Source organism: Boleophthalmus pectinirostris, unplaced genomic scaffold, assembly GCF_026225935.1.
Source record: "Boleophthalmus pectinirostris isolate CB_2022bp ecotype Guang Dong unplaced genomic scaffold, ASM2622593v1 HiC_scaffold_23, whole genome shotgun sequence".
NCBI classification, from domain to species: domain Eukaryota; kingdom Metazoa; phylum Chordata; class Actinopteri; order Gobiiformes; family Gobiidae; genus Boleophthalmus; species Boleophthalmus pectinirostris.
The window spans coordinates 9865683-9891865 of record NW_026571207.1 but is presented as its reverse complement, the minus strand read 5'-3'; the positions used below and the strand labels follow the sequence as shown (position 1 = coordinate 9891865).

Below are 26183 nucleotides of genomic sequence, written 5' to 3'. Positions count from 1 at the left end.
GGCAGTAGTATTCATCTGTGGTATCGCCAAAGTGTGGATCAGTAGATGAAACACAACCAACTGAGCAACTGTCGCCTTCTGTCTTGAGTGAACAAGCACATTAGATGACAGACAGATGGGAATGAAATAAATATTTATACCATGGTAGAAAATACAGATGTTTCAGCGTTGGATCGCTTGTTGTGACGTTAAGAACCACATTCTTCTCCCTTTCTAATCTTACACCTAATCCTTAACCTTGGGACATGTGAAAAGCCATATGTAATTCCCCGACCCTGATCAAGTTGCCCTGAAAATGATGGGAAAATAAATGATCTGCCATCCACGAAAATGTTGTGTGACCCTCAGGTGAGATTTTTCAAGTTCTGAAATTGAAGAATGGATCAAAAGATAAAAGAACATTTAAAACCTAATTCCCCATGATCCAAGACTTCTACTCTATAAATTGTGTCATTACATCCTAGACTACGGTATGTGTATTGTCTCCACATATGACATACAAACACACATGTGAAACTTGGGGTGGGATGGTCTGTCCAATCAATACACGTTATAACATCGGGTACTGTAGATATGGAGTGCAATTGCGATCCAAGTAAAGCTATTTTCTAAAATAATTGCTGAAGGAGTGGGATGTTTCGACCTGAAATGAGAGCAGTTTGACTTTTATGACCGACCGCATCCTGAACCAAGAATAGCCTTTTGTTTTGATGATAACCTTTTTTAATAACTAGCAGTGGACAATAGATCAATGCTAAGCGATATTGTTTCATTTATCTGTATCAAACCAAATCGACCGTGCTGTGCTAATATCTCTTCCTTAGCTGCTCCAATATCTGTTCTCAGTGCGTCAGATGTATCTTTTTGAACAGATTAGTGAGTTACAAAGGATATAAAACAGCAATGAAGTTCAAAAAGTAAGGGGCTGTTTACACGAGAACACTTGTGGGTAAAAACGATAAAATATTTTATCGGAAGTGCCTTTCGTTTAGACAGTGACGGTGTTTTTTGGGCTTAAAAACTAAAATCTGAAACCACCCTCCAGATGCAAAACTCTGGTCAGATCTGCTCACGTCACGTACACGTTTACGTCACATGCATCACCTCCCGAAAACACTCACCTAAATGTGGAATAAAAAGTGAAGACGCGACGCCTCTTTTGCATCTTCTGTTCAGACCGTCAGACCATATAAACGTAGCCTCTATGGTAAAAATATATTATATAGAGATGCACCAATACTGGCATCAGATATCGTTCCATGATATCAGATCAACCGATTTCCTGGTTGGCCCGTTATCCGTTTTTTCCATTATTCATTTAAACACAAATCGAAAACTGTAAAAACAAATCGTTATCCGTTTTTTTTTTTTTCATTTTGGATTTGGAGGGAAAAAATGAAGAAACTGGTTGGTTTTTGTTTTCTTATTTTTGGTGTTATTTTGAAAAAATGAATGATACCCGGATTATGGAACAATATTCTAACATGATAGAAAACAAATGACAACACACCTTCCACAAAAACGTTACCTGCTGCACATTTGACTAAAGCCGTGGTTACTGACAGCACATTGTTTTGTTTTGTAATATTTTTATCCTTGTCTATTGCTCATTGATTTGTCAGGCTTTTATGCCAGATGCCCTGACTGTCGCAACCATCTACACACCTAGACTAGCGCAGATTTCCTCTCAAAAACACCTGTCTAAACGCGCAATAAAAAGTGAAGCCGTCTTCTGTTCAGACTGTCATCATACAAACGTAGCCTCTGCAGTAAAAAGATATTATATAGAGATGCACCAATATCGATACCGGCATCAGATATCGTTCCATGATATCAAGTCAATCGATTGGATGTATTTTACTGACTGAAATTGACCCAGAATGTCTCTTTTACTCATACAAATCTGCAGTATTGACTCGTGGTGTGCTAGTTGTCTCTAGTCCATTTTTCGTGACCTCTCGGTAGTGTCTGGTGCCCCGGGTTAAGGATGTGGTTGAGGTTGGTGTAGTTTGAAAGAAACACATAATTTCTTCTGTGTAATATTGAACCAGGATACAGGTCACGGCAAGTTTTTGGTCCATCTGTTTTAAACATTAAACACTCTGGAAACACTTTGAAAACAAAAGCAGTTGAAATACAATGTGGTCATTTTGGTCAGTTCAACAAGGTTGGGATCATACTGTCATAATTGTTCCGTCTATTTAAAGATGCGCCAAGTAACTTTCTGTTTGGGTTCTGCCACATGCTTGCCTCCATGGAGATGTTTTGGTTATCCCAGAAATGTTCCATAGCTATGTCCTTCCCCCTTCAGAGCGCTATCATATTTCAATCAGGTGCATCCCCATCCTGATTTTTAAAGCTGTTTTCAGTTTTGTATCACGCGTTTCTATATTTAAGGCTACATTTATATGATGACGGTCTGAACAGAAGACACAAAAATGGCATTGCGTCTTCACTTTTATTCCGCGTTTAGACGAGCGTTTTCAGGAGGAAATCTGCATGCATACGTCCATCCATCCATCCATTTTCGTCCGCTTATCCGGGGCCGGGTCGCGGGGGCAGCAGTCTAAGCAGGGACTCTCAGACTTCCTTCACCCCAGACACGTCCTCCAGCTCCTCCGGGGGGACCCCGAGGCGTTCCCAGGCCAGCCGAGAGACATAGTCCCTCCAGCGTGTCCTGGGTCTTCCCCGGGGCCTCCTCCAGGTGGGACATGCCCGGAACACCTCCCGAGGGAGGCGCCCAGGAGGCATCCGGAACAGATGCCCGAGCCACCTCAACTGGCTCCTCTCGACGTGGAGGAGCAGCGGCTCTACTCCGAGCTCCTCCCGTGTGACTGAGCTCCTCACCCTATCTCTAAGGGAGCGCCCAGCCACCCTGCGGAGGAAACCCATTTCAAGCGCTTGTATCCGCGATCTCGTCCTTTCGGTCACTACCCAGAGCTCATGACCATGCATACATACGGTGACGCAAAAGTGTGTGGAATTCGGGTATGCATGCAGGCTGCTAGGTGGTGTCACTAAGGGATGATATATGTGACGTAAACACGTACACGACATGAGCAGATCTGACCAGAGTTTTGTGTCTTGGGCAGTGTAGACGGAAACACTACGGCAACACATATTCATTCTGAAGGGTGGTTTCAGATTTTTGTGTTTTTAAGCCCCCAAAACGCCGTCACCGTCTAAACGAAAGGCACTTCCGATAAAATATCTTGTCGTTTTTAACCCACAAGCGTTCTTGTGTAAACAGGCCCTAAGGGGAATTGAACTGGGGTTTAGTTTAGTTTATTAAGATCCCCATTAGCCACTGAAAAATAACATAACATACAAATTGTTGTATAATACATAAACTTCACACACAGAGACACAGACAGACACACACACACACAAAATAACAAGACATGAAAGCTCAATGTATAGGAAAGTAATAAATAAAATGTAAAATTAAACAACAATTAAAACAGATATCAATAACAATAATACATAAATAAACAGTAACTAATCATTAAAAAGGAACGGTTTTAACTTTTTTTGAAATAGCTTTTGTTCTTTTCAAACAACAAATATGCTGGCAGTGCAATCCATGCAACCATGGCTCGATAACCAACAGTACGCTGCATTTGGTTGGTTCTGCACACAGGAAGTACACCACTTATATTTTGGCTTTGACGAAAAAATGCTAATTTGTTGTAAATTATTTTGGGGATTTTAGTTAAAATTATATTTCTAATAAAAGTTAATAAATGGTACTTGCGTCTGCATTTTACAGTCAGTCAGGTCAACTCATCGTGCATTGTGATTATATTGCTTCTGTTTGGGCAGCTCAAAACAATCCGGGCTGCTTTATTCTGAGCAACATGTAACTTGTACAAGTTATTCATATAAGACCAAATAACAGATGCATAATCCATCTGAGAAAGAACTAATGACTGTTCTACATTTTTGAGCAACCGCTGTGGGGGGGTGACTGGGCTTTCTCTGTCACTTAGAATAGAATATCTTTATTGTCATTGTAACAAATACAACAAAATGAAGTGCAGTCCTCGTTCAGTGCAAAAGCAGCAATAAATAAATAATAAAAGACAAAAAGATAAGTCTGATAAGATAAGATGAGTCTCTATGGACATTAAAAAAAAAAAGGGACATGAAAACCTCACACACCCACACATATCCCACACATCCACGTTCATAAATGTCAAACGTTAAAAAAAATATGCTTTGATTGCACCATTTAGTGAAATAACGGCGGTTTGTCCTGGTTTTTATGGACCTGTATCTCAGTGACACTTGGCATAATGAGTTTTATTTTATTGTTTAATGTTTTGAATGTTTTTATATAGTGTTGGTTTTACTGGAAAGCACTTGTTAAGGGCTTTTAAAATAAAGTTTAAGTGACTGATTATACACAAAATTTAAATACATGAGAAAAATCCTTGGAAAATTTTGACCAGTCACGTTAATCTCAATCAGGAGTACCTAGCTGGAGGTTTGCCTATTTAATATGTTTTGAGTTTGACAGTGGAAACCCACAAGAAAACTCATCCAAACACAGACAGAACATGCAAACTCTGCACATTTAGACGTTACATAAAATTGAACTGTGTTACCTTCTTAATGTGAGTTTCCCAGCTACATTTTTTTTCTGTGAAACGCTAGAAATACTAAGATCGTATAAATCCCCTTAAGCCAGTAATATGAAGCCTCGTAGCTGTCTCTGTGTAAGCTGTCAGACCACACACAGTTTTGTCCTTTCTACGTTTGATAAAAGCAGATGACAAATTTGAAGCCAGCCCTGTTCTGACCTGTCATGGTGAAGTTGTTCTCTCCTGCTTTGAGTAAACAGCTCATTAATCCCTCATGTCCTCAGGCATTCGAATCATTCTCCCAGCTCACATCATTTCTACTCTTCAAAAGATTAAATTGCTCTTTGATTTCATATAAACATTATAATTTTATTTCTCGCAGCCATACTAAAGCACACACAGGTTTAATTCATTTGAGTAATTAGAGGTATTTAAAACAAGGTATCATGCAAAGTGGACTTTTTAGAGCTTTCTACCCTGTTATAGTGTTGCTTCATCAAATACATGCCTGAGATGGTTTCATCCATGCATGTTTGAGTAATCTTGCGATCTCTCCCGGCAGTACAAGCCTATACAAATCCAAGCCAGCAAGTTTATGCAGTTTTTCTTAAGTATACAAAAGCAAAAAACAATATATTACAACTACAAACCTGATTATGTTGTGATAGCGCACTGAAGGGGGAGCGACTTAGCATGAGAGACTGTTGTTTTCAGCCATTATATCCTTTTCAAACAATAAAAGGTAACATTTTGATATGTCATATAAATAAATGTTATGTGTTAACAATTCATGCACAGAATAGTTCTTAAGTCTAATTTGTTTTTCATATTGTAGTACATATTTTAAAACCAATCAGCAAGCCAGGAAGTACTGCAAGTGTGTTGTTTAGGGATGTGCAAAAATCTTGAAATATCAATATATCGTATTGTGTGTATGTGATGATACAGTATCGATATTGTTGGCTGCTGTGTCGATATATCAGCAAGAGTATTTTCAGGGATGTCACAATAACCGAAATATTGTGATATCGTATCGCCAAAGTTCTCACAATAATATCGTGAACCATCACAGTTGAACAAATTACAAGTCTTTTTGCTTAAATTAAGAGTTATAGTGCAGCAAAAGCTAAAAAAGGACAAGAGGGAACTACATAGACCACGATCCTTTGCTCCATTTCAGTGTAGACTACAAGAAAAAATACCAGTTCTAAGCACTTTTTTTTATAGTTCTTTGTATTAAGTCTTATGAAGGCATTTTAAGAGGGAAAAAGTAGCATATTAACAGTTTTGTTAACTCCACAAAATATTGCAACAAATATCCGTATAGTACCGTATTGTGAATGTATGTATATGTATTGTGAAAATATCCTACTGAGAAATTTGGATATTGTTACATCTCTAATCATGAGCCTCCCCACCATATCGTGAGCTTTCCACGGTATCACAATTAATATCGTACTGTTCGGTTCACACTGTGACGATATTGTATCAGGACACTTGGATATCGTTACATCGTTAGTATTTTTTTGGTATATTTTACTAAATTGTTTTGTTGCAGCTCTACAGTTTTGTTGCTTGTTCAGAGGAAGGAAATTCTTTTATGCAACATTTGACATATTCTCAGTTTTGATGAGTAAAATGGACGTTTTTTTATATGAACTTTCAGCAAGAAGTGGTTTAACAAAGACTTTTCATATTACAGCCATGATTTGGCCTTTATTTATTATTGAATCATATTGAATCGTTTTGAAATATAGCATATCGAATCAAAAGTGCACTGTATTGAGATATGTATCGTATCGGGGCCTATCTATCGAGATATGCATTGTATCGGGAACTTCTCAATGATAATGAGAATAATTTGGATACTAGGAATGTCCGGAAGTTGAGGAATAATTTTGAACCACTGCAAACCATTCAAAATGATCTAATTCTGTTTTCACACTTTACTAAGACAGTAAAAATGTAGTACAACACTTCCAAATGAAAGTGTCTTACTCCACTGACAGATAAAGTGAAAAAAAATCTAACTAAGTCCTTCAAAATTCTAGAGAAACAAATTATAATATTTAAGCTTGAGAAAACTGAACTAAATTACTAGTTGATATTAAAACTGGTATCAAAACTAGATACTCATTTAAGCAGGTATCGAGAAACTAAACTAACTAAAAAGTCAAATTCACAGGACCTTGAGAATGATCTTGATCTGCATCAGAACAAGTATAAGAGCACACAGACTAGTACAGTCGTCCTTCACTATAATGAGGTTCACCTTTCGCAACCTCGCTGCTTCACAGATTTTTTTTTTTTGTGCAATTTTGCATTCTTTTTTTTTTTCTTTACAGCATATTGTGTTCCTCCCCCTGCGTCTTGATTGGCTAATGGATTATAGACCATTGTCAATCAATCTCCTCCGTGCCGTGTCTCTTGTACAGTACAGAATGTGTTCAGTTTGCCAAATTTACATAAATGTTCGATCTCTAGCAGTGTGATTCTGAAGTGCTGTATGTTTGCAAGTCTTCTCTCCAACAAAACCCACAATGTTGACGAAACATTCTGCACCGACAAAGGTGCCTTGACCACTGAGGGATTACACAGATATATGATCACATGGGAATACCAAAGAAAGTACTAGGATTTAATGTTAAAGTTAGAGTACATTTTTTATTATCATCATGGTCTCAGAATCAGTATTGAGTATCAAGTCTATTCCTTAGTATCGAAACTGAGCTTGAAATTTTATTGGAACCTACCTGGACAACTGAGGGATTACACAAGTATAAGGAAGGCCACATGGTAATATAAAAGAAAGTACTACAATTTAATGTTGAAAATCACATTTTATTGTCAAAAGTAAATTCACCACACTGTAAACCCAAATAAGTTACCAGAACTCAAAAAACCTGAGGCAACCGATTGCCTCAATTATTTTAAGCTGATGAACTTAAAAGTCACAGTCTTCCAGAACTTAAAAGGTTGGATGGCTTTGCTACTTGTACTTATTGATAACAGCTAAATTCAAAGTGCTCATTCAGATCAACTCAAATATTTGTAGTTAGAGTTTTCAAACCACCGGAATAACTTAATTAAATTTCAGTTTTATATGTAATCCATGATTTTTGTACACACATTGTACATACAATCAAGTATATCGACACACATTATAGTATACATATAGACATATCATAGTATACACACATTATACACACCATAGGAGGGGGATTTGAACCCAGAGTCCCCACGTGAAAGTCAGAGGATTTACTAGTCTAATCAATATTATTTAATATATAGATAGATTAATAATACACACATACTTACATACATTACACATTGTAGTATACACCTAGTACATTACACACACATTAGATATTATTTTTAACTACTTAATTCTAAGTTGTACCTCATCTATGTTTTTAAGTTACTCTCACTTATACCCACAATAGTTCTCTTTAATAAAAAAAAAAACTAACAAAATCAAAACAAAAAAAACCCTCAAAAATAAGAATTTTGAGTTAAGCAATTTCACATAATTAAGTTAGTAGGACTATTTCTAAAAATCTGAGTGTACACGATTTAATCTATTTAATTACTTTGAATGTTTGGGTTTACAGGACATGGTATCAGAGCATCAAGTCCGTTCCTTAGTATCAGAATTGAGTTTGAAATTTTAGTGTCGTGACAACATTAAATCCAAATTCAAAACATTTAATTATTGATAGAATAGCTGTTGCAAAAATTTCGTGCTAATTTTGTCCCGCCCGCCTCCCGGACTGGACGATTTCCATTTCAAACACAGGAGCCAGTGTTGGGACCACACAGCTAAAAGCAGCCCGCTCCTAATGATCGACTCACTGGGCTGCCTCAGAAGCTCTTTCATTTGGTCCACCGATAAACAAACGTGTTTTTTCCTGCTTACACCAAAGAGAACACGACAGGAAAAGGGTTATGAAGATTGAGTATGTAATTAGTGCTATAAGTGAAGTCAAACACAGACTGCAATGGTTACACTCTTTGTTTGGGGGTGAAAAGTCAATCCACCAAAAGACTGTACACCAAAGACACAGCGCTGGAAGTACAAAAGTAAAAGTACAATATTTAAGTATAAATTGTAGGTATCTGTAATTTAAAGTGTAATTTTGCAGTGGATATTTTTTACTTTTACTTCTCTACATTTGAGAACATGTATCTGTACTTTTTACTCCACATTTTAGATCTGAAGTGAAGTAAAAAATACCCTTCTTTACGCTGTGACTAACCTATTTAAAATGGCTGGAATTTATTTTTAGCACATTCAATATGAGTTAAAGCCCCAACTTTGAGCAAACCAAATATGTAAATATACAAAAACATCCAGAAATCATTTCAATCACTTAAAATCAGCCAAATTCTTTATCAAAATCACTGCAATTCATCGTCAAATTGTTCTAAAAATCACTGCAAAATACTTTTTACTCTTAAAGTACATTTTTAAACATGGACTTTAATACTTTTTCTTAAGTAGATTTTCTCATGTGATACTTTGGCTTTTACTTGAGGAACTTTTTCCCTCTGTATTTGTACTTTAATTAAGTAACATGAACAGTAGTCAGGACTTTTTTATCATCATGTAAAAGAGACTCTGTGGTCCAAGTCTGAAACAGTTTTGGTTTCAGTTGCTAAAAAGGTAAATTTTGAAGTTTGCTGCATAATATTTGACTTATATTTGTAGCATATTTCTTGTTTTTAGTTTGGTACTGATCATATTTCTCTTACTACCTCACAATACACATGAAAGGGCCCATATTATACTGTTTTCTGATCTATGTTATAATGTCGATTCCTCATCAAAAACATACCTGGAGTTGTGTTTTGATCCATTCAAACATGTTTAACACACAAACCATTCACTGAGTTTTGGTAAAGGTAAAAGTTAGTTGTTGAAAACTACCGCTTCATAACATCACAAGGTGGAACAGTCAGAGCAATTTGAGCTTTGGAGATGTAAACAAATGTGTGAATGAAACAAAAGATAACTCTGAGTACATTATAACATGACATAAACTCACAAGAGGTAATTTTTGCACAGTGTAATTTCTCTAGGCTGTGTCTTTATCATGTTTAATAAAAATGATGTTTATAACGGATGGGATGACTCTTTTTCACGCGTGGGAGTGGATCACTACTGTGCATGGCTGGTGGGCTGCACAGGCTGATCTTACGCCACGCACCACGGAGTTCAGCCCATCATCTTCGACGGGGGTCCATGTTTAGGAACTTGAGCTTGATCGTACTGCTTTGTTCTGAGGCCCAACCAAATATAAACATCAAAATCATGACCCATGTACAGAATCAGATGGTTGTGGCTGAGCTGAAAGGCAAAGCTCTCGATTTACTGCTCAGTCTACGTTCCTACCCTCACCTCATGCTCATGAGCTTTGGGTGATAAACAACAGATCAACAACAAGATTGCAGATACAAGAGGTCGAAATGAGTTTCCTCCGCAGGGTGGCTGAGCGCTCAGTCACACACGAGGAGCTTGGAGTGGAGCCGCTGCTTCTCCACGGCAAAAGGAGCCAGCTGAAGTGGCTCGGCGTCTGTTCTGGATGCCTCCTGGGCGCCTCCTTCGGGAGATATTCCAGGCATGTTCCAACTTGAAGGAGGCCCCGGGGAAGACCCAGGACAAGTCTCTCGGCTGGTCTGAGAAGGCCTTGGGTCCCCCCCCCCCTGGAGGAGCTGGAGGATGTGTCCAGGGTGAAGGAAATCTGGGAGTGTTTTTGCTGCCCCCTGCGACCTGACCCCAGATAAGCAGAAGAGAAAATGGATGGATGGAATGGAAATGGATGTGACCAAAATAAAACCCCCACCCCCTCAAGTGAAAAAAATTTAAGTGTCACCCTTTTTTTAACTCAAGTGAATAGTTTTGAAATTCATGCAAAGCAAATCTACCAGACTGATGAAAAGTTTCAGATTGTTTTTTTTTTTTTCTTTAATCTGTTAATATTAGTCAACAATTGTTGACTGTTTGTACGCATTTTACCTACCCCAAGTACTCCTTTGCCAATTGTGCAACTCTGGGCTAAAGCTTAAAAAAAAAAAAAAAAAAAAAAATATATATATATATATATATATATATATATATATATATATATATATATATATATATACAGATATACAGATGTAACTTTGAATTAATCAGAGAATGAATGAAATCTGATCTGAACACACTTTAAAGACCCTTGGATCAAAAACATAACCCATGACTACTACTGGATTTTCCACAAGTGAACAACCTCTAGCTAACATCCCAAGTTACTACAAAAACACAGAGGAACCCTGAAGGGAGCATCTACGCGGTTTACATTTCCATCTCACACTTTTCACAAGTTCTCCGGGTTCAGGTGGAATCAAACGCACTATTGAGCCTGAGACCTTTCCACAGTTTGTGCTCCACGCTGAGGAGGGACGGGGTGAGGAGAGCATGGGGAGAAAGGGAAGCTCCGGCCCCTGCTCCCTTTGAAGAGGAGGGCCCCGGGTTTCCTCTGTGGTCAAACAGACGCTACCGGAGTCCAGGGTTATATTTGAACAAGCCGTAAAGCCTACACCAGTCACGACACTTCCACAACGGGGTTATACGGAGGATAAGAGGGCTCTGTAGTTCTCAGGAAGAGCAAAGGGGAGTGAGGAAGAGTAGTAGTGCGAGGGGTCAGGGTCAATATAACATGTAATGCTGTTCTATGGTCAAGAGAAGTAAGGTTCTTTTGTTTGTTCTTGTCTAGAATTTATGTTTCAAAGCAGAGGACAAAGAAAGAGAATCAACAATGAAAACTCTAATTCTTATTTTTCTGAGAAGTTATATATTTAGTTCTGAAACAAAGAGAGAATTTGAGATGTCTTCTGCATTAGTTTCTTTGCACCTCAAGCCATTTTTTTGTGACACATTTGAAATGAAGGAACTCATTGGTGATACATTACTTACAAATACATTCTAGTTTTAGTTTCGTGCTTCGCTTAATGCTTCTACAGAAATCCTGAATCCAGAAAAAAAAAAAAAAATCCCTTATTTTTTTCTCAATTACAGACTACATACAGAATGTAGAAGGGACTGGATGGTCAAGCAAGAACTTTCTTAAGAAATAGTTTACTTTTTGGTGGTTTACTTTTTAATGGGCCTGTACCCATTTTTTTAAAAAGTAAACTTATCTTGATGTATTGTAAAAGCAGCTATTAGGGTCAAAATGAGACTACCACATGCTGTTTAGATCAAATTATGAAGTGTTGTTATCATCCGCAAATCAGGCAGTAAGAACGGTGTGCTGTTAGCATGCTAATTGTTAGTATTGATACTGGCCTCTGGAGGTTGTGAAATGCTTATTAACTCATTGTGGTGAATAAGTAAGATGCTTCAAATGTGTCAGGAAAAAGAAAAATAACCACTGGAAATATTTTAAAATTAACTTGGGATGTTTTTCATATTTATATAGATTTCTTAATTTCCTAAACATTCACTGAAGCATTTTTGAGATAATACATAACACTGTTAAGTAGACCAACGAATAGATTTTTTTCAAAACCCCTGAAGTCTAACCCTGTAGGGTTGTGGAACTTCCGGTTAATGGTTTTCTATGGCAAAACATCTGTGGAAATGTCTCACATATTCTCCACCAGCTTCATAAATCTGCCCCATCACCAAATCTTCATCCAACAAGGTCGACAAAGGATAAACATTCTTCCATGAAGAATTTATCCACAACTATCAAAGTAAGAAAGACAAATGCTTAATTAATTAATAAGTAAGTTGTTAACTCAGACCAGGGTTCTTGGGAGCTACCAGTAGCTCTCCACCCCCTTCAGAGTACCTCACCAAGGGATTTTTAAATTCTGTATAGTGCTGAATAAGTAAAATTTGATTAATTACCATTGTAAATGCATCATTTTCATGCCTAACTTTGTGCACTGATGAATGGATAATGGTTTATGTTTTATAGGCATCGAACTGTTCCACGTCTAAGGCTTGCAGAGGCTCTTATATATTCTCAATTTCTTTGTGACTGCTAAAATAGGTAACTCTCTGGCATTTTCGTTTTGTAAAAGTAGCTCACTGGAGGAAACACGTTGGAGACCCCTGACTGATTCTAAAATTAAAATTAAAAATCAATTTCATGATGTAGCATGGACAGATAGATTTGTACAGTTTGAACTCTAGAGATGTTCACAGATTACATGTGTAGCATTGGAACTGCACAAATCTATTTGTCTATGCAAATTAATTAATTACTTATTACTTACATTACTCATTACCATAACGTTTGTTTTGCTCAGTAGTTCACTAATGCTAGCCATAGTTCACCTGTAAGCTTTCATGGAAGAATTTCTATCCTTTGTGGACCTTGCTGGTTGAAAATTTGGTAATGGAGCAGGAAGATTTATGAAGCTGCACAGATGTTTTGCCATAGAAAACCCTTAAACGGAAGTTCCGCAACCCTACGGGGCGGGATTTCAGCCGCTGTGAAAAAGGTTTTTAAGGTTGAATGAGGCTCCATGACCCTAAAAGAACACCATTAAGCCACATTCTAACACTGGTCCACATTGTAACCTCTTTGTAACACAATTTCTGTTTTTACCCTGCCCTTAAGTAAACCGTGAGGCATGTTTTTGTCTGTGGAAGCCACCTCTCGCCTCTCTCCTCCTCAGCCCATGTCTTAGGAAGTGGTCAGTGTCTATGTGTTTAAATAAGACTCATTGTTTTGCTGCTTGCTCGCTCGCTAGATGGATGCTATTCTCGTCCTGTCAGCTCAACCTGTCATTTGTGCTCCCAGGAATAAGGCTGCGGTGGAGCTGCAGAGTTAGAACAAAGCAGAGACAAGCTAATCACTGCTGCAGACACTTTGGCAGTCGAAACACTTTTTAGTTTTCGCCCCAAAATAACACGTCAACATTCAGAGTTTTGCCCAGAATGAGTGGTTTGTTTCATATGAAGTTAATGATTTATCTCAGCAAGAAGCAGGTTGAGAAATGTTGGGTAACACTTTGTAATAACTACCAAACTGGCCTTAAAGTGGGAGTATTTGACTTTTTTGTATATGAGTAGGTCACAATTTGTGTTGATCTCCAAAGAGTATATAGTAAAAACAGCTGGATAAATTGAGATCACTGCTTGTTGTCAGCAGCTAATAATAAAGTATGTTTATTTCTCATCAACCAGGAAGTAAGAGTCAAAGGCAGAGCACTGATTAGTTGTGCTTAAATGGGAGAACCTAATTTCACTTCACTTTTTATCTGAAGAAACTTGTTTTAAATCTGTGCACATGTCTGAAAATGAATGCATATGGATATGAATGATAAGTCAAAGAGTTTGTGAGAGCTATGGATGAGTTAGACAGACTTAAATACATACTTTCTCCTTTCATGCTGTGAAAAGCTTTCTATCATCTTTTAATATTATGTTTCTTATAAGGTTTTAGTTGTCATTCATACATGTTTCAGTAATTTTGCAATGTCTACCGGGCCCTACGTGAACCCTCCTTACAGTTAGCTCTAAGATTCTGTGCACTGTTCAGGCCAACCATGCTCCAATGCCAATTTTCCATAAATATACAAAAGCATGATACAAAACTGTTCACAGTAATTTCACAAACCTGATGTGATGTGCAGTAGTTTAATTCACACTGATTGTGCTGTGATAGCGCTCTGAAGTGGGAGTGATTCTGCATGGGGAGCGAAGGCAGGGGGGGACTCAGAGCTTCAAGAATGAAAGTGAAACTTGCAAAACATATTAATACATTGTTTTGAACGAATATAGCATTTCCAGACCATTAAAAGGTAACGTGGTGATTTGTTTTGTTAGCAGATAATTAGCCAGACTGGTGCCACCTAGTGCCTCCGCTCAATTTCATTTCTCTTCAGCGACTAGGTCAGGAATCAGAATAGACTAGATGGTTTGCAAAAACCCCGGAAGTTGTAAACCGTACACCGGCCAATCAGCAAAGAGCTGAACTAACCCGAGTTGCCATAGCGGACTGCATAAACTATCCTCCTATGGTCTTTGTCAAATAAAACCTTTGCATTTTTTATTACACCTTTAATTCACAAGTTCATCTCGCAGAAACAACAATAATTGTTGACAGACATGTTCACTCTCTGCTTTGTTTGCTGTTGTGCCAACAATTACTTGGACACCACTGAGCATTTTGGTGCATTACATACGTCATGACTCAATAGCAGCGATTGGTTAAATAAAAAAATCATAATATTGTGAGGATGATAGCCCATAGAAGTAAAATACCCTCTCTTTAATAAAACATGAAGACAGACTTAATAATAAAAATCAGTATTGTTTGTTAGTTACACAGGGTTTGGCAGATCATACATTAGTTGCCCTTCCTGTCAAAAGCAAACACATATTATGGTGACAGTAAAAGGAAACAGAAATAATTGACTTGGGAGCCACAAACACGTGCCTGCTTTGGCAGTACTCGCCAATATCAACTTTTTATTTCCTTCCTCATTCTTGGACAGAGCTGGACACATTACCCATAATGTTGTGTTAATGTTATGTTTTGTCAAAGAAAAAGAATACTAGACTTTGGTGGTCTCAAATGTATGCAGAAGTGACCACAGTTATGTACGGCATCAGCCAACAAAGCCTACACAATATTTAAACAGAACTGCATTGTGCTTTTGCTTTGGATTTGTACTTAAGGTTAAGGTCAAGGTACACTTTATATTCCCAGTGGGGACATTTGTCCTCTGCATTTGACCCATCCTTCAATGACACTGGGGCAGCTTCTCAGGAGAGGTGGGAATGACACATTTTCTTTTCTTTAACTATAGGTTTAGAGAGGACTAGGGCTGGGTATCAGTCTGAAGTTGGTGATACGATACATATCTCGATACGTAGGCCATGATACAATACATATCTTGATACAGTGAGCTTACAATTTGATACGATTGAATACAATATATTTCAATCAGTTTGATACAGTTCAGTAAAAAATAAGGCTAAAGTCTTTGTTAAACCACTCCTTGTGCAAAGTGAATATGAAAGACCCATTTTAATCATCAAAACAGTGAAAATATCAAACATATTGCATAAACATGTTGCCTTCTGAACAAACAACAAAACTGTAGCGCTGTAACAAAATAATTTAGTAAAATATACCAAATAATACTCTGGGTGTGATATCGATACAGCAGCCCATGATATCGATTCTGTATCATCGAATAAACCGATATGATATATTGATATTTTTATATTTTTGCACATCCCTAGCCAGGACTACCTTGACTGGAGGATTTTAAAAGGTCCTATATTACATAAAATTGACTCTTGTGCACTTTAAGCCATGTTAGAATGTAACCTCATTAAAATTATACCTGGAGTTGTGTTTTATTTCATTCACACATGTTTGAGTAATTCATTATTATATTATTATTATTATTATTATTATTATTATTTACGTGTCCAAAGCTCAAAATGGTCCATTACACTTGACAGGCAATGTTATGTCATGTTAATTTTCATGTTAACAGCTACTTTTCAACTTTAATTCAGTAGTGACTTTCACTTCCACTGCTGAAATCATCCAGATGTTTCTAGTGAAGGTGAATGGAGTTTAACAACATAGTGGGGCACCACACGACATCACGAGGTGGAAGAGTGTTTTCAGTTTGAGAGAAAAGCTCAGAAAATAACGTAATTTGGGCTCTTTAAAAATGGTAGATTTTTATTGCCTATAGGAGTCGAACCCAGAACCTTTTTGCTTCTGCGTCTCATGCTGGAATTGTGTGTCTGACCCCCTCTGCTGGCAACAATAAATAGTGCAGAATTTTGAAAGGAAAATTAGCAGCATGGCTATCTCATCTTGACACTAAAAAGTCTTATTTGAGATTTCAGAATGTTAATAATAATAGGTATGGGACACAACACAATTCCTACAAAATCAGATGAGACAGAATTCATAACAAATACATTACAGTTTAGTTCACAATTTTAGTAAAACTGCTTTTGGAACTGTCACTTTTCAAGAGAAGTGACTCACCAACAACCAAAAACTAAGCATGTGCACGGAAAAAAATGTGGTAAGGAAATATTACCACAAACAAGCGTTGAGTTTTACCAATTAAAAACATATAATTCTCCATTGGACATCTCCAGTACGTTTTATGCTGGAGGTCCATTTAACTGTAGTGCTCTGTCCTATTAAACAGAAGCTGGCTGCTGTATTTATGTGTCTCGGAGGGTTCGCTTGGCGTCTCGTGCTAAAGCTAATTGAGTGTTTCGCTATCGTCACACTCACAAGCTGTTAATAGTTTTCTGTTGCGTCAAGTCTCACCAATCAGAGCCACACTTTCCTCTTTTGTCTAAGAATATATCAGTCAGGGGGAGGGAGGGGGATGCTCACATGTTTGTTTACAGTGCCACGAGATACGATCAGTTCTGTGCACCCAGAATACTGTGTTTTGATCACACACAAGACAAAGCAAGCAAAAGTTGGACGGGTGTGAAAGACTAAATAGACTGCATACGATTTGTGTTTTCCTGCAGGCATCAGATGGGAGTAAAACTGTAGAATTTGTAATATTGAACCCATTCGTTATATTGTTGTCTTGTTGTTTAATACATTACAACGTCACAATCCTGATGCGATGGGCAGTAGTTTAATTAGCGAAAAGCACGCTGATTGTAATAGTGACAGACGATAATGTAACAGAGATGTTGGGTTTTTACCTGTGACACAACAATCCAGGGAAATTTCTAATGGAGCATTTCTGATGGCTTAAAGCAAGCCGACCTGGTAATCAGGATTAAAGGCATGCATGAGACAGAAGTACAATGGTAGGTATGTTTTTAGATGAGAATATGATATAACATGATTAAAAGCTCAAAAAGACAATTTCATATGTCAAGTTTATAAATGTTTCTCTGGATTTGCTATTAAAAATACCAATACTGCATTGACCTGGCTGGGTCATTTGGGATCAAGACAAAGCTTTTAATGCATTTGTACAAATCTTACCTTTTGATTACATTTTGTTGTGGTGCTCCCTAAAGGGTGCAGGGTCTGGAGCTGTGCATTTTACATGCTGCCTCTGTGTCCTGGTGTGGTCAGGACGAGCAGAGCGACTGGGTCGCAGTGAGTTTACACGTACAGGGGTATTTTGAAAACTGAGACATTTGCGAATTCGCCTCTGAAAAAGAATCTTTCTGAAAACTCCAGTTAGAGTGGAGATTCTGGAAAAGTACAGTTTCCTGTTTGCATGTAAAATGAGATAAACAGAGTTTAAACCAATAAACCAATCTTTACCTTTTGCTCTGATGATGATCATGGAGCATTCAGAGCAGACAGTTTTCATGTGTTTGCATTTGCACACACAGCTGATCCATGACCAAAGACAAGTGAGGCTCAGAGGTCAGTGATTTTGCCACTTGTTTAACAGATCTGTGGAGAGGCAAGCCCACTCAGTAATGCATGTTTTTCAAGGTATTTTACAGTAATACTTACAACAAATGATACATTTTGTGTCTTCTTTGTCATTATTATTAGTTTGCACAAAAAAAAAAAAAAATCCTTACATTTTTCTCATTCTCATTTTGCTTATTTTGATATGATTATAAACTTTTTGCCTTCTTTATCATTATTATTAGTTTGTACAACTATAGTATGAAATGTATTTTACTATATGTAAATATTTGTAAAGTTCTGTGATCAGTGAACATAAGAAACAGGGGTGTGTTCATATAAGTGTTTTCTTCTTCCCACTACTTTTTGAGAAATGTGTTTTTCTGTTGTTTACAAGGTATATGTAGTATGATTATTGTTTCTCTCTTGGCACAAACTCTAAATTAAAAACGAATCAATCATGTCCAAAAATAGCCTAGTTATACCTTTTGTTGTTGTTGTTTTTTTTTATAACTGAAATGGTTTAGTCAAAAAGAACACTAAATAAAATTGCATATCTCAAGAATTTCCCAAATCACGTAGCTCTAATTGTTACTTTTTGGCTCAACTCCTTTTTATTTGTTTTCTATGGACTTTGCCTTGACAGTCTCACATTTCGTTCAATTTTAATGCACCCTCTTGCCCTGACCAAATTTCAGTCATTACAGCATTATCCACAACAGTCCCATTTACCGCTCCAAGCTTTGGTCCAACATTACAAACATCTATCTGGGAATTTAACCAAAAACCTCACAACACAATATCAAGTTGAGCTCTAGACCTGATATAAATCTTGACCTGTCTTTTTCAGTTACAAAAGACGTATTTATCCAAAGCTTATTTCTCCCTGAAGTCCTCTCTGATTCTGCCTTATAAGTCATCAGAGCTAAGAAAGACATTCCTGGAACTCAATTTTTTTTTTTTTTTTTTATTTCCAAACGTCTCAAAAGCTTTTAGAAGAGCTGCCAGCCGCTGTGTGTGTGTGAGGGCTGTGCAGGGAGCATTGTTTGCCCCTGTGACACTGTGGGCTTGCACCTGTCAGTCATGAGGAGATTACAGCGGTTCAGGCTGACAGGTGGGACAAACTCAGAGCTGTCAGATGCTTGTGGCTCTGTAAGATTAGCTTGTTCTCAGGGGGAGGGACAGAGCAGTGCAGGTATTAAACTCTGGTGAGGGTGACGGAGACACATATAGTTGACTAGGGTTTAAATATCGAGATATGTTGGAGTTTATGCGAAAAAAAAACAAAAAACAATATTATCTGCATTTCAGTGCATTTTGTGAAGGAAAAATGTCACTAGAACAAGTCATATTTAATTTAAAGCTGCGTTTGATTGAATTTTTGCGGAGAGTACGCTACCTGCTTGCCTCCATGAAGATGTTATTGCTTGAATGTTCCCCAGTATGACTTTAAACTTGTCTATCTCCATAGAGACGAAGACAAACAGGTGACATCATCACATCAAAACAAGGCAAGGTGTTTTTCAGCAATAAAAACAAATGTAAGTGAGTCAATAATGTTATGATTATGTTTAATACCGTAGTGTGAAATATTGCAAGCAAAGCAATAACATCTCCAGGGAGACAAGCATGTGAGGGGCCCTCCACCAGAAATGTGACGTAGTGCATCTTTAAATGATAGAAATTGAAATTTTAGAGAACAGTTTTATGTTTTAGTTTAGTTTTTTGTTTGTATTTAGAATAAAAGGGGACTTGTTCTATTGACGAGCGATTATACTAGATTATAAAAGATTTGGTTTATAGGCCAAATCTACAATAATCTAGATAAAACTCTGAATTCCAGACATTTTAACATTTTTCCCAACAGTACAGTTAGATCAGGCATGTCCAAACTATGGCTCGGGGGTAAAATGCGGCCCTCAGACCAATTCTTCCAGGTGGATTGGCCCATATTTCCTTAAAGAACCATTGAACACCATCCTGAAGGTTTACTCTGCCTTTAAGAAAAATTTGAAAAATCCTCCAGGGGGTGTGGGGCGAGCTTTGGAGCGATGATTGACAGCCAACTGACAGCCACAACAATCCAACACAGCACGGACTGGTGCGCTCCGGACTTAAAAACAGAGCAGACGTTTGTGCTCGAATCACACGTTTCCCTTTTCTCCAGACACGGCGGGACATCGCGGTGCCCAGCGGTGCCAGGTAGGAGCGTGGCTGACAGGGTCTCCTCACGTACCGCCCACAGACACCAATGGCAGTGCTCGTCATGTAATAACCAGCATCTGACTCACTGGCGGCCGTGAGTCCAAAACAGAAATTCAAATCCACAGCTCCAGACGCACACTGCGCTCCAAAAAATACATAACACTGGTCGTTCCTAAAGCCCGTACAGCTTTGGGCCGTTCCTCATTTCAGCTCTCTGCAGCAAGTGACTGGAACCACCTTCAACAGACTTTAAGACTTTGTTCGTTTTTACCTCTGTCGACTTTTAAAAACCCCACCCAGAGTATTTTTCAGGATAATTGCACTTGCTTTTAACATTTTTATCTTTAATCTGCAATTGTTTCACTGTCTTATATCTCTATTCACTGTTTCATGTTATAGTTGATGTGTGAGTGTTTTCTGTGTGTGCTTTCGCCTCTTGGCCAGGTTCTCAACTGACTTACCTGGTAAAATACTGAATAAAAAAATAAATAAAATGTACTGGCCATAGTTGATCCTAAAGAGGCTGTTACAGACATGACTTTGACCCAAAAGTCTAGTTTTTAACAAATATGCACTAAAATGCCAAATTAAGACCAGGGATAGGTATACATTTCTATTTTAGACCCATTCACATATATAAAAAAATGATTTTGGTGTTTAATGGAACATTAACTAGAACGTTTTTTAAGAGTCTCTTGAAAATCTACATTGATAAACCAAATCTCAAGTATTTAGTGTGTCTTTTTGAGTGGTCTGGTGAATCATTCTGACCTGTTATATGGCCTTCGTTCAGCCCTCGGTTTCGTCAGTGTTTACATAAGCGGCCCTTGATGAGAAAAGTTTGGACACTCCTGATTTAAATGAAAGACATGAGTTGCATTTTATAATATTTTATGCTCTAACTGCCTTAATTTGAGAGGGCAAAGGTTGTCTGGGTTGAACATTCACCCACCAACTCGAGCGATCAACTACATCGTGTTGTTGTGTCCCTGGGCAAGACACTTCACCCACATTGGCCTACCCATTTCGTAAAAGTATGGTTATGATTGTGACAATGATTGGGAAGAGCATCCGGCATTGACATAACTAATACATACCCCCCACTGCATTACAACTCTTGAGTAAACAGACTTTCTTTCTTTGATTTTGTAATTTTTTGTCATTTACTTTCTTGGCAAACCAAAAGCAAGATTTTAATTTCCCCATACACCCAAGATGTGTGATGATTTGAATCGTTTTAAAATAATTTGCATAATAGATTGTTTCTGTTGTTGTGATTCTCCTCAGAGCGACTCCGAGCCCGCCTCCTCCCCCGTGGTTCCTCCGTCTCAGCAGGGCGTAGAGGAGCTCACAGAGGCAGTCGCCGGACTCCGCACAGTGGAGGAGGTGCTCAAGTACCTGGAGCCTGAGAGGTGGCAGCTGGACATGGAGGAGCTGTACAGACCTACCTGGCATGCACTGGGAAAGTCCTTCATCCACAACAAGAAGGCCAGAGGTACGGCATCTCCAAGGAATATGCAATAATATAACTGTATTCACTATGATAAGCAGAGAGGTTCAGAGTAAATTGGTATCACTAAAATCCCTTTCTCATAACGTACACTGTCACACATGATCCTAAAATAGCTTTGTTATGTTTTGGAGATGGATAGAAATGCCAGAAATGTACTTGGGAATAGGGCTGAACAATTTTAAGAAAAAACTGAATTGTGATTTTTCTGGCAGATATTATGATTTCGATTTCATCCATGATTTTTTATTTATTTTTTTTTTCAAATCAAGTTTCATTGCACATGAACATTTGCAAACATCACACAAACCATAAAGCCCAATTTACGCAGACAATAAGGGCTGTGATTGGTCCTCTCTACCACCGTTATATACATTTTTTGACTCCGCTTTCCTTTCTTTCAGTATACATTGAGTAATAATGTGTTTAATGCAACTTTGCGTACATTTGTTTACATTTTACAAAAACAAAACTTAAAACCACATGGCTAATTTGCATAAACTGTAAGCACTAAAAAAGAACAGCTTACTCCTTTTGTCCTGATGCGGTTCAGTTTCTGTCAGACGACAGGACACGACTCAGTGGAATATGAGTGTTCTTTCTGTGACAGAGGATGTGCTGATGATGGTGAGTCTGTTCTGTGCTTGCATTGCGTTCGAGATGGTTCATGTTAAACTTTACACAAATGGCAAGTTTAAATCAAGCCTTCTCACGTTGTGGCGGTGAATTACTTTGTGGCGCATAGACCTTGATGTAGATCCTTAATCAGAAATGACAGCGACAGTGGCAGTGTGCACTGAGTCAACGCAGAACTTAAACGCTAAACTTCACACTTAATTTGGGCTTTAGGAGCACTGCAAAAAAAATGCTCCCAAAATCATGTTGTCTGAGATCGCAGTTTTCTGTCCAAAACGATCATTCAGCTCTACTTGGAAATATTCCCAAGAATACATCATAAAACGTAAAAGTAAACATTCCTTTGTTCAAGAAACACAAATAATCCAATCTCTCAATATGAATAACATTTGTGTAATTCGAGTAACACTGTATAATAATGTAAAACTAGAATTGTGACTTCAAGTAATATTTCTCAAAGAGCTGAAAATTTCTAACTGAAGACCAATTTGAAGAACAAGTTATCGTATATCAAGTCAGTGCTACTAGACTCACAGTAGGAGTAGTTGTAGGCAAAAAGAAACATTCAAGGTCAATATACTTTTCACAGCAACTAGATGTCAACAGTAAAATGTAGCACTCTGCCCACCTCTTCTAAATTACAACATTATTGGGTTGAATTGTTGGTTAGTTTTTGGTCCTTGTCCTGGTACAGCTGTTAATATTGTGTTGTGTGAAAGCAGTGGTTCTTTCCAATGGACATGTTGGTGTTCCCTTGAATCCCAGTGTGATATGTGTGTGTGTCTGGGTTTTCCTATAGGAGCAGACCTGAACCTGCTGCGGGAGGAGGTGCGTCTCTACAGCTGCACTCCCAGAAACTTCTCTGTGTCTCTGCGTGAAGAGCTCAGAAGGACAGATGTGATCTTCTGGCCCTCCTGTCTTTTGGTCAAACGCTGTGGAGGCAACTGCGCCTGCTGCTCCAATAGAGGCTACGACTGTCAGTGTGTGCCCGCCAAGATCACCAAGAAGTATCATGAGGTAGAGTACCTGTTATACTACTGTGTGCGCCCACCAAGGTCACCAAGAAGTATCATGAGGTAGAGTACCTGTTATACTACTGTGTGCGCCCACCAAGGTCACCAAGAAGTATCATACAGAGCGTCTTTACGATGCTTGGCAGGGTCACCAAGATGTACCATTAAGGAATGTAGATCCTTACTATTCCTCCAACGGTCACTATGAAGTATTCTGAGGTAGAGTAGATTTGTTATACTGTAGAGTGTGTACCTGCAAGGGTCACCAAGAACCACTGTTGGGCAAGTTACTTTAAAACTGTAATGCCTGATTTATTACTTATTACTGTCATTTCAAAGTAATTTGTTACATTACAATATTACTGCATTGAAAATGTAAGACATTACATTACTATTGCATTACTTTTAAGTTATTCTCACCAAAATAACTGTAAAGATGCTGAACTTTTGCGCCGTATATGGACTGAACCAGGACTGATCCAGGACTAAACCAGGACTAATCTTGGGCTAGAACTTGGAGGCGTGCAATCGGGCGTTAGCTGTGGTTAGCGCCGTGGAGTGCCGAGTTCTGAGTCCTTTCGCCCACGGTTACCTGACGGTCTACACGGGCGCTTCTCCGGCGTTTCACCGTTGCTGAGGTCTAAATCTTGTGGTGATTTTAGCGAATTTGCATGAAGAAATATGAAAAACTGACCACTTCAATCCAGGTTCAAAAAGCATTGTAATGCGTGTTACTGACATTTGTATCGAGTAAAATATTACAATTTTCCCCCTGTAATACCTTACATTACTGCATTACAGCAAAAAGCAATGCATTACAGTAATTCGTTACTTTTATAACACGTCACTCCCAACACTGCCAAGAACCTACATGAGGTAGAGTATACGCTGAAGCACATCAGTTAATCTGCTCTGTTTGTTGATTTGTACTATAAAGTCTTTTAGGTAGGACAGCATGTTGCGGTTGTCAACATGTCCAAGGTTAAAAAAAAAAAAAAAAAAAAAACACTGTAAACTCCAAACATTGTTCTCCAAAGATTGTTTCATATTATTTCAACATAAAAACTCGTCTAAAGTTTCAGTAAAAGTCCAGGAGGGAGCTGAAATCAAATAAATTGGAATTTAGTGTAGCATGACCAGCACTGGCCTTTTTTACATATTTTTCCACACTCCTCTAGCAATTTTGAAAAAGTTTCACTATCAAGGGTAACAATTAAAAAGCTCTGCTTGATACTGATTCTTGGCTGTTATCTTCTGTATGTAGTTTCCTAAACTTATTTTTAGCGTAGAAAAGAGTTTGTGCACACAGCGGTCTAGAATATAATGTGATCATTTCAGGTGCAGAAAAATATGGAGAGAACTTTTACCTGCTCTTGAAAGAAATAAACAAATTATAAATGATGAACCTCTATTTTATCTTGAATGAACAAATTATTCAGATTTACTAGTTTGAGTCATTCTTAAGAAACAATTGTTTCATTAAGTCTTTCCCCTTGCCCTTGCTTTATTAAGGCTAATTAAAGAGTAGTTGTTATAAAGTGATTACAAAATGTTTCACATTAGTTAATTTGTGCTGTCACAGGATACTCTGAACTTTCTGTCAGTCATGATTTCATATGGAGAGGTGAAATATTAACCATAACAGTTAAAAGTCAAATTGCTCTGACGTGATCTGACTCCACCAGTCCTCGCTTCAGACTTTCATCCACTGTTCTTTGGATTTACGAGCGGGATGTGGGAGTGGGCTGAGGTAGAGCAGTTTGTCTTCTAAATCCCTTCTCCTCCTCAGCTGACAGACGTAAAGCATAATGAGAGAACTCTCGAGCTGCTTCTTCATTTTCATCGGAATCACTGCAGAAAAAGTTTGGATCATGTTTGTGTCTGTGGCATAACAACAAACCGAGATGACAAAAAAGCCGGTAGCAGCTGAAGTGTGTGTTTTCTTCCAGTAGATGTAAATACATTCATGCCCCTGTCCAATCACAACCCTTCCCGTTCATCAGACCTTGAGCGGAATTAAATAAAGGTGATTTAACGTGTTTTCCATGTGAACCTCAATTCAGAATTATTATTTCCATGTAAAATCGAAGGAGAATATTTTTATTCCAAACAAAGAATTCAGAATTTAAAAACATCATGTAAACATGGCCATTATGTATTGCCTAAAACCAGTCTCCTTCCTTCTCTTAGGTCCTCTTACTCAAACACCGCAGCGGGGTCCGGGGTCTGCAGAAGTCCATGACCGACGTGGCTCTGGAGCATCACGAGGAGTGCGTGTGTGAGTGTACGGACGATTCAGACTGACACTCCCCCAGGTCCTCCCGCTCCTTCCCCGGCCTCCCCCCTCCAGCAGCGGGATAACAGGACTCCCCCTCCAGCCAGTTGTCCGCTCCCTAATTGGATGAAGAGGCAGAACATGGCCCAATCTAATAAATCGGTTGGAATTGACTTGACTGCTGCGGAATACTAATGGAGACACGGGGTTGTACATAGACTGAGAATTTCACTGGAGGAGGATGTTTTTATCTATGCGTATTGAGGTGTAGTGTAAGTGACCAGTGTGAGAAAACGGGAGCTTTTTTGTATGTTTTTTTTTTTCTATCTGAACTGAGCTGCTGTGTTTGGCCTCTGCTTCTCTGGCATTATCCGATATGTTTTCATCGGCAGTCTCACCTCTGGACAGTGGACTGGAATCACAAGGAGAATTAATGGATTAGAGTGGGGATGTTCAGACTTTTTCACCGAGGACCCAAGACTAGTGGATGATAAAATGAATGACTGAAATGGTTGCTAAGCAGTAAATCATTTTTAAATTGACAGTATTGTTAAAAGGCCTGAGCTGCAAAAGAATTAGCCT

General features: G+C 38.3%; 1 protein-coding gene across 1 annotated transcript in view; it reads left to right on the top strand.

Annotated features, from left to right (window-relative positions):
* pdgfc (platelet derived growth factor c) overlaps positions 1–25690 on the top strand; it is a 144190-nt gene extending 118500 nt beyond the window's left edge. Inside the window, exons 5-7 of the mRNA XM_055159401.1 lie at positions 21455–21662; positions 23113–23330; positions 25517–25690. Coding sequence (XP_055015376.1) covers positions 21455–21662; positions 23113–23330; positions 25517–25630 — 540 coding nt within the window. The 3' untranslated portion in view covers positions 25631–25690. The remainder of the gene's footprint in view (positions 1–21454; positions 21663–23112; positions 23331–25516) is intronic.
* Positions 25691–26183: the final 493 nt, after the last annotated feature.